Genomic DNA, 10,164 nt, shown 5'->3' with positions numbered 1-10,164 from the left:
ATGAAGAGGATGATTGGCAAGAGCAAGTTGTCATTTGATGAGTTACGCACCTGCATCGCAAGCATGGCTGCCACCATCAATGACCGTCCACTTACAACCATTACCGAAGATGGAAATGATCTTGTGTCTCTCTCTCCAGCCATGTTTTTAAGACATATAATGCCTGGAGGTTTCCCGGAAGGAAATTTTGCCAATGGGCTGGAACAAAGCTACCGAAAAATGCATAATCTTCAAACCCAGCTGAAGGATCGTTTTCGAAAAGAGTACCTGTCCCTTCTCATCCAGAAGAGGAAGAAAGTTAACATTCGACCCACTGCTGTGGGAGATGGGGTACTCGTTGGATGTGACAACAAGAAGAGGTTCGAGTGGCCCCTTGGGAAAATTGAGGAGCTTTACAGTGGAAAAGATGGGATCGTGAGGTCTGCAAAAATCAAGATTTATAGCGGTAAGGGGATTATCTACATAAATCGTCCCTTACACCGTCTGTACCCGCTGGAGATTTCTCAACAAGAAGGTGCAGCAATGTCGACGAAAACACCTATATTAGAAGAAACCTCGTCGACTTCAATGGAACAGCCTGTCAAGAAGGCTGAGAACAAAGAGGAGTTCATCATTACACGTGGTGGAAGAAAAGTGAAAAAGCTTAGTCGCTACTCTTCCTGGTTTGGAGGAATCATCACATGAAATTCTTAAACAAGTATTTAATTCATCAAGCTATTCTTTTTTTGATATAATTCCCAACAAATTGTAAATAAGGTTAGGAATTAGTGGGAGGATGAAGAATCAACTTGAAATTATCCAAGTGAACTTGTTTATTTTAGTTGCTATGATATGAATTTGTTTATTTAATCTTTATTAACAAAAAAAAACGGAACCCTGAATGTATCAGTCGAAACTTGAAATCTCTCTGTCGGGTAGGCGAGTGGATTTTACACCGTGGGACGTATTTCTGGTTCCAGCTGTCGACGTGTGAGGTGACCTTGGGGCGCGGCTTTGAGCGCTGATACGTCGCAGGCTGCTAGCAGATAGCAAATTACCTTGCTAGAAGGTAGTGCTTGGCTTAAATAAGGATTATTACCCTATCAAACGAAGGAACTTTCCGAACTTAGGTATTTTAAATGAGTGATTATTAAGAGATGTTTCCCTGAGCTCTGTACCTCATGCGTGCATTGGTAATCTCAGACAATGTAAAACTCCTATCTACTCGTATAGAAACTATGTCCCTTTGACGTCACGTGTAGTGGAATCGCATGGTCGCCAATCTGGCCTTTTTCAAATGGGGTTAAAATTGTTCATTAACATTCGTCTGAACTGGGATTTCTAAAACCAAATAAATTGAATGAATACACTAATGGTGGGTAATGAATCGCAATCAATGCCTTCCGTTTTCTTTGATGAAGGAATTTACCATATTGCCTTTTCACATGTCATTAAGAATTACGCTGCAAGGCGACAGCGACTCCAGCAAAGTGAATCATACCTAAGCAGGAAGTCAATCCTAATCTATCTCTCGTAAAAATGAATGGAATGGATAAGGAATCCTTTGTTTTCAGAGGTTAAAGGAAATTTACGGGAACACGTCCTCTGAACCCCAGTGTTTACAATATCACGCAGAACAAAGAAGGCTGGTGTATCAAGTAATTTCTGAGTCGCGGCGATAAAAACATGTTGTGCCGGAGTTTCGGTGATTGTCTTTTTATGGATTCAACCATCCCCGAGTCCTGAAATTAAGGCTTAGGGTGCAGGCGGCTCCCCCAAAAAACATTCACGGCAAAACACAATTTCTCTTCGTAGCCATTTGCTGCGATGTTTTCTGCTGAAGTATTCCTCTCCGTTTTATCATTTGCATTGCGGATTAGACAGTTGTTTAATTAGGAATACACTTTGGAGGGGAATGGGGGAGCGACCCCCCCAGGCTTCGGGACAGGTCCGGGAAAAATTTGAAAAATGACATGCCTGGAAATACATTTTACCTTATATTAAACTATAAGCAGATGGAGTAATTATACCGTGTGTTTATAAATGAATATCGGGGTTTTAACGCTTTATAATATTCATAACATTATACTTACAGTTGTAAATTATACGTCAAATGAAAGAAAAACTTGTAGAGTTTTGTTTTTTTTAGCAACAATGCTCATGTGTGTGGAATGTTTCCACCGCGATCCGCTAGAAACAGGTAGTAACAAAGATGGCGACTAGTGAACAGAAAGTTTGTTCACTAGTCGCCATCATCTAGTACAAAAATGTGTTTTACAGTTTGCAAAAACTGAATCGCGGCGGAAACATTTCACACACATGTGCATTGCTGCTAAATAGCAAAACTTTTTGAGTTGCTCTTTCATTTGACATACGTCACTAGAGTAAGGGTTATAAGAGAGCTCGGTTTGCTGATCGAAAGCTTCCATTTCAAGGTGAAGCCTTCAGGCACCCTCCAATGAAAATCCTCGAAGTTCGCGGTGGCCCAAGTAAATTAACTAATACGTCCACCCTGACCGGGAATTTCACTCGCCGGTGGCTTAGTCGAGGGCGAGCCCTATCCTCACCTATCAAACCAACTTTCGGGTCAAATTAATGAGTTCGTTTCTTTTTGCTCATTTCAATGTGTAAAAAAATGTGTTCAAAGGCAAACTTGATCCAAAATGTGACGGGTTTATTACCAATTACTCTCATTATAAAGATGTGTAACTTTAATATTTTGTTCAACTCCAATTCTCTTTATTTGACTTTATAGAATAACATTCAAAGTTTAGGTCATAGACCCTCCATTTTCTGTCATCCTGAAAATTTAAGTGTGAACAAAGAGTCCTTGGAAGAAATTTATGCTCGCTGAATGTGCCCGAAAACGTACTATAATTTTCATAAAATACGAGTATTTCAAGTGATTCTGTTGCATGAACGAGAGGGAAACTAGTGTACTACATCTAAAGTATCATAAACGTATATAAGTTGAAATTCAGCTAAAACATTATCTTTAGTATCTTTGCTTAGTTATTTTATTTATTTATTTTATCATAACACTATTTTTATATGCTCTCTACTTGAAACTATTGTAACACTTGCAATTGGGGTTACCTGTTAAGGTTACATAAATTATAATTATTAGTCTTAAGTGCTGTCACTTTGCTGATTAGTATTTTCTTCCCTTAAACTGTTCAAACATCTCGTGTATGTATTAATGCCAATCATCAGCCTTACTGGATATTTTACTCCGAGGTAACCTTAAAAGCACGGGTCTGAAATGGAATCGGATGTAAAAGAAACACACCTGGCTCAAGTGGAAAAAACAGGCCTGCCTGGACCGAAATCCCTGAGTATAGGCTTGGCATGCCTAGACATCAGATCTACCCGCCTTTAAATTGTGTCCAATGGCAATTCCTTTGAAGCCCTAGGTGAGATTAAGGGCAATGTTCAATGCAATGACACCTATCCGGATCAAAACGAAGTGATTACCGATTTTCTACCTAATACGTCCTATACCGACTTGTCACTTCCCACACCATATTTCGATAAACAGCAAAATTTATGCTTTGAACCCCTTCATCCATCTCTTCGTATATTTCATCAGATTACGTTCTTTCAACGGAGGAATAGATATAAACCTTTCTTTTATATATTCCCCTGTGCAGATGCTTCCTCATTCATGTGCGTTTTGAAGTTGTCAAAAATGATACATGTGATAGTGGTCCCATATCCTAGAACTTTTTTTTGACGGTCAATTTTCTGCGTTTTCCTCGTCATTTTTGCAACAGATGAAATACTACAGTTTTAGACACTTAGTGAAAAAGTGCCAGAAAAATGTTTAGTAGCTTACGAACTTCGCCGTAGCCAACGTTTTCATTATTAGATATCTTCATGTTTTATCGCATTTACCGCTTTACCGCTTGCGTTTTAAATAGCTACTTTTTATCTGCTTTCTTTAAATTATATTCTTGTGAAACGATAATCTTTATTTAGCAAATCAAAATAACTCAAATAGCAAACACAAATCGGGGGCAACTGTAGTGCACATAACTGGATACCTGTCACCAAGCAGTAGACTGTTTTGTTTACATTTTGGAATTTGATTGTTTGTATTTCATATGTTATTGAATGATGAATAAACTGAGTCTGTGAGTGATATTACAGCGACGTCGCATAACACCGAACGCAACCATTTCCATTACATGACTCCCTTTTTTATTTTTGTGTTGTCAACAAGAATTGTTGTCCATTATTACTTGGATCACATTGTTTTTTCCCCGTCGTCAAGGAGAACTTACACTAGGAAATAAGTTTCAACAAAACTCTACAGCCATTAGTAACAAAAGCAAAAATTTCCAAAAGAAAAAGCAAATTGCATCCTAGGATATATCATAACCAATTTCTCTCCTAGTATTTCCTATTTGAATTAAAATTTCCAATTTGAATTTCCTAAAGTAGAACTGAGAGTATGATACGCATTTTAATAAAGCTAGAAGTTCCCGTGGAAATACCCACGTAAAGACGGTCAAAGGCTCCACTCCGCGGTGTCATAAAACGACCGTTTTCGAAGTAGAATCCTTAGGGTCAGGGATCTGAGAGTGAAGAAGGTATAAGGATCTCAGCTGGTATCTTTCTGGTAGGTCTTTTTGTATGAGTCCCAGGAAAAAAACTCACTTTTTCGAGGTTTGAACGCTTTTGAAGAAGTATGGTCTTCGATCGTATACAAAGAAAACGAAATGAACTTCGATGAAATGTGCAATTACATGGCATGAAAAACCTCCTCTGTCTTCACCATAGACCATTTGAGAATCGGTGTCTTGAAGCAAAACATAAAAACGGTGAATGCAGAGCGTTAAAACCCATACAGCTTCAATAACCTTACCGCGTCGCGGCTAATCCAACTCCCGACGCGCGGAGACGAACCCGGCCGCGCGATCGAAAAATCAATGTGATTTCCGGCGACGCAAACTTATTTCAAAGATAACTGCATAAACACCTCAATAAATCTTCAAAGAATGCTCTCATATAAGTTACTCTGCGTGACCTTGCCGGAAACCTATTTGAAACTCTACCTAAATGTAAAACTTCGTCGAAAAACAGTATCCACCATTTTGTTACTGCACGGTAAGAATTTATGGACTGTATTCTTTAAGGTTACGGAAAAATAAAGAAAATACACCATGGCAACAGATTACGTGGTTTTTTATTCGGCAAGAATCCACCCATAACTTCACCATCCACTTACTTCGAAAGATTTTCAGAGAAAATTGAAGACGGGCGTTGTTATGGAAATTTGCTCACGTTTGAGCCTCTGTATCTCAGAAACGGGTAAAATCAATGTCAAATGAAGTACATATCAATATATTTCAATCGTTTTTGAGTATACCTGCGAAGTTTCAAGGTTATAACTAAAAAAAAAGCCATCTTGTAATTTTGTCCGGCTTTTTCCGATTTCCGCCCACTGTGCGCCGCCGCGATAGGAGCCCGACGACGCCACCTGGGACGGGGTAGGGAAGGAAGGGATGGGACGAGGAATCCCGCACCGTCACAAAGGCGGGCGGGTCCTACCACCAGCGAAACCAGGCAACAGCCATTGCTGTGCCAGCGATTTTAGAGGAATATATTATGAGGAAGAAGGATCCAACGATCAAATCGCTTGATGATAGCCGATGCCAGTATGAATCAAAATTACTGATGATGTTTATGGTCGAAAAAGCAACATTTCCTGAAATACAAAAAGTTTGAGCCAAACGCTCCGATTGGCGGAGAGTTTATGCTGTTGCCGAATGTCCTGGATACATCGGCTATACAAAGCATTCGAAGCGAAGTCCTGAGCATGCGGCAACAGGGCAAACTCCAGTCCAATCGGAGCGCTCGACACAGTGTCTGTGGTATAAAAATGTTGCGTTTTCGACCGGAATTTAATCAGTGAGATACGTGAAAATAGCACCTTCAATTACAGCTTATTGCATTTTGTAGCATCTATTTTTTCTTTATTTTGATAATGTAGCACTAGTAATTGACGACAGTGTGTGTATGTAAAGTGTGATGAAACAGTTATTTGAAAAAATACGGAATAGTTTAAATAATTAATGGGTATAACAATAATAAATTAAGGAATAAGACATAAAGTCATTTATGTTAATTTACAAACTAACTTAAAAAAAAATAAAAATGATTTCACATAACCTTTACCTATGAATGAAGAAATTTTATTCTTGTAATTATATGAATTACCATTCATTGCGACATCTTCATTTTATGGCCGAATTTCCAGTACTCTCTATTCATTGAGGAGGAGCGATAGAGTTTTGTTTTGACCGTACCGTGAATTATAGAGTGCGGTCGAATTTTCCGATTGTCTTATGAAAAAATATATTTCCAGTAAGCCGCGTAATGCTTACAAAAATTTACCTCATATACAGCAGACATTTTCTTTTCACTTTCTTACGAAGCATTTACTTCCATGATTGTTGCATGATTGAAATGTGTATCAAAGATGGACTTCTGAAGGAGTCTTCGCAGCAAAAGAAAAGTAAATGAGTTTAATGTTGGACATTAAATATTTTGCGGAAAACGATTCGGACACAAAAATGGAGTGGACAGGTTAAAGACTGCAAGGTATAGCATGTGTGTTTCAGAGAAGAGGAGAATTATGCAGGAATTGATTATGAAAGCTAGCATCAAAGATCGGATTTGAACAAAAGAAATATTCGTTAGAATTAGAATAAATAAATTGGAGAATCCATAGATTGATTATTCCTGAACGAGATATTCACAAGGAAAAATATATCAGTTCATGAAACGTATCAACTTTCAGCAAGGAAATATTAATAATAATTCTATTACCACGGAAACAAATTCTAGATAAAATTCATTACCTCCTATTAATTCAAAAATAGAGTCGAATTCCATTAAGTTCCTTTCCAACCATTCAAATTTCCGTAATCTTTCGAGTTTCCTAAATAACTTTTCAATATGTGAAAATTATAATAATTTTCTCATTCTCATTTTTTGTCAGTTGATAAAATTGAAAAACATTTACCTAACGCTTAGTTCAAATACATCTATTTTGATAAAGACCAAATTTTTAATTGACGTTGTTAATCAAATATGCGTTCATATGGATCATCTTTGTGATTAAAAATTAAGTTAAGACATTATGAAGCTAAAAAAAACTCTATTTACTCCTCTCATTTCACTATGAAAGAAATCGTTTACTGAACAAATTAATCAATTTCTACGGATAACTACATGAATGACATTAATGAACCTTAAAATGGCCATAACATATTCCGTTACCTAAATCAATCTGCTTCGCATTTCTTTTCAATTGCAGTATGTTACAAGTTGCTCCAATATAATCCTCGGGAAACTATTATTGGGCGTAGAATATTGAGCAAAGCATTGCAACACTGAACCGAAACAAATAAACGATTTCTCGGAGGTGGCTCAAAAAGTGCTTTCATTCTGCTTTGGGGAACTCTATACGAGTTTTCCCTTGAAGAGGAGAAGAAGTGTAGGCCGTGACACATTGCACATGCAGCTAATGGTTAGGGGCCAATAAGCGGTGCTGGACGACGAGGAACTGGTAGTCAAAATTCACTCCACAGTCAACTGCCCAAATGGCTATGCAATATGGTGGTTGAATTTCTACAAATAAATGAGCGCGTAAGAATTCAATTGCCGTGCAACATCCTATGGACTTATTGATAGGTATTGCGAAGTTGTAAGATCAGAGAAATGTTTACAGTGTGTGTGTGCGTGTGTGCAGCATCAAGTCATCCGTCACTGGGACTTGATCCGTGGAACCTCTGCTTCGAAGCATGATACTTTACCCACTACACCACCGGAACGATTGGGTTTTACGGCAGTCTCAATGCCCGATATGTAGGCTGTGTCCGATGATGTCCCGAGGAGAGTAGATTCTTTTCTAGGTGAATCGAGGGCGAAGCATACTTCGGAGAATATGGCGAAGAATTCGTAGCTGGATCTTTTGCGCCTTGTCATAATTCGACGGGTATGATTATTTCCCCGGTATAAGGGATACATTGCTTTTAAAACTCCCGATTGTATGAGAGCATTGCGAGGGCAAAATTTTGGAAGACAAGTAGTTCCTGAACTGGCCGCTCTCAGACGCCAACGAACTTTGCGTTAATTTTTTCCGCCACTGTACAATCGAAGGAATGCTTTTTAGATTTGATACACATTTTAATATTTTTATATATTATAAATCATTTTTATGGGCTTTCAAGTTGCTTTTTTTTAAATATCTTTACATGCTCAGGACCTAAACTGTTACGCTTGGGTTTGGAAATGAAAATAGGAAAAATCTTCGGATAAACCAGTGACCAGTGGCGTAGGACAAAAATCGCATTCGACGACACATTCGAATAGAGAATCGGAACTCTTTTTACCCTTATGGAGCGTTGCAATCACTGAAGCTATTATATAAGATTTCGGATCCACATCCAATGTCTTCCGCGACTTTGGATCCGATGTATCCGATGAAGGGCGGATATCCGCGGATATTTGGATCCAAGGTATACGATCCGACCATCCCTAGAATAAATACATCGCTATGTGACGATCGCCGCAAAATCATTGGGATTATTTGTAGCACACCCTGAAGAAAAATGTCGGTAATGTCCGGTTTTTTCCTTGCGAACAGTGGCGAAGAGTAGAATTCTCTGGTAAGATTTCCCAAATATCCCTCCGACGCTTCGTTGAGCGAACAGATTTTCATTGTGTATGATCTTAGATTTTCCCGGCGTATCAGTTGCAGAAAGGTTTCTCGGGTTTTCCACCGGTTGATGTCGTCCATGTCTCCCGACGTTTCGATCTGCGACTTGCTGATCATCCTCAGGGGATCTTCCGAATGCCGTTCTTCAAAAATTTTCAGTATATATACACTCCATCCGAGTTCAGGTGTAACCTGATTGGTTCACGCTTGTTGAGGTTTTCCCGCCATTTTTGTCGTATATAATAGACTTCATTATTGGTCTCCAAGCATTGCTGATTTGGAAACCAGTGTCCCTGTTGAAGTTGTTGCGGTTGACGCGGATCTGAATGGCTTCCTTGACAAGGCGGTCCCAGTAGCCATGTGCTCGGCATAGCAGTTTCGTCTCCTTCCATTGTATGGCATGATCTTCATTGATGCTATGCTCCGCCACTGCAGACTTTTCCGGTTGGGCCAGCCGTAAGTACCTCTGATGTTCCTTCGTTCTGGTTTCAATAGTCCGACTGGTCTCTCCAATGTATTTCTTTCCGCACTCGCATGGAATTTCGTAGACTCCTGGTGTCTTCAGTCCGAGGGGATCCTTTACTCTCACCAGTTGATCCCTGAGCTTTGGAGGTGGTAAATGAATTGTCTTAATATTGTATCTGCCTAGAATGCGTTGTATCTTTCCGGATATTGTGGAGACATAGGGAAGAAAGGCTTTCGCGGTCGGCTCTTCTTGCGGCTCTCTTATGCCGCCAACGGGCTTGTTAAAGGTCCTTTTTAGGGCCTCAGAAATCTGATGTTTGCTATAGCCATTTTTCCGAAACGTAATCTTCAGGTGCTTTATCTCATTCTGGATGCTCTCGTTATCGGGAATCTTCTTCGCTCTGTGCAATAGAGTAGACAACACAGCTTGCTTCTGTGATGGGTGGTGATGACTCTGATTGTTGAGATATAGGTCGGTGTGAGTCGCTTTCCTGTATATGCTGTGTCCCAGGCTTCCATCTTTCTTTTTCTGGATTAGAATGTCGAGGAACGGGAGTTGGCCATTTGTCTCTTTTTCCATGGTGAATTTGATGCTCGGATGCTGACTATTCATGTGGGCGAAGAACAGGTCCAGGGCGTCTTTTCCGTGTGGCCAGATCAGGAACGTGTCGTCCACATATCTAAACACATATCTATCGCCAACCTATAATCTGGCAAAATATCTAACCGGCATTCTTGCACCACATGTGGGTGTAAGTGAACATCATGTGAAGAACTCACTGGAATTCGTCGAGACCATCAAAGAGATCCGAGTGGACACGACTGACATCCTTGTCAGCCTGGACGTGGTGTCATTGTTTACCTGTGTACCATTGGCTGACACGATGCGGCTCTTAGCAGAAAGATTCGACTCTGACACAGTCAAGCTCTTCCATCATGTGCTGACTTCGACCTATTTCTCATTCGATGGACAATTCTACGAGCAGGCAGAG

General features: G+C 39.6%; 1 protein-coding gene across 1 annotated transcript; it reads left to right on the top strand.

The window, feature by feature from the left end:
* On the top strand, window positions 1-684 carry LOC124165045. Its single transcript, XM_046542284.1, has one exon. It carries the CDS (start codon window positions 1-3, stop codon window positions 682-684), a length of 684 nt encoding a protein of 227 aa, XP_046398240.1.
* The last annotated feature ends 9,480 nt before the right edge of the window (window positions 685-10,164 follow it).

This window comes from Ischnura elegans, chromosome 9 (assembly GCF_921293095.1).
Source record: "Ischnura elegans chromosome 9, ioIscEleg1.1, whole genome shotgun sequence".
NCBI lineage: Eukaryota > Metazoa > Arthropoda > Insecta > Odonata > Coenagrionidae > Ischnura > Ischnura elegans.
This window is presented reverse-complemented; position numbering and strand designations above follow the sequence as displayed.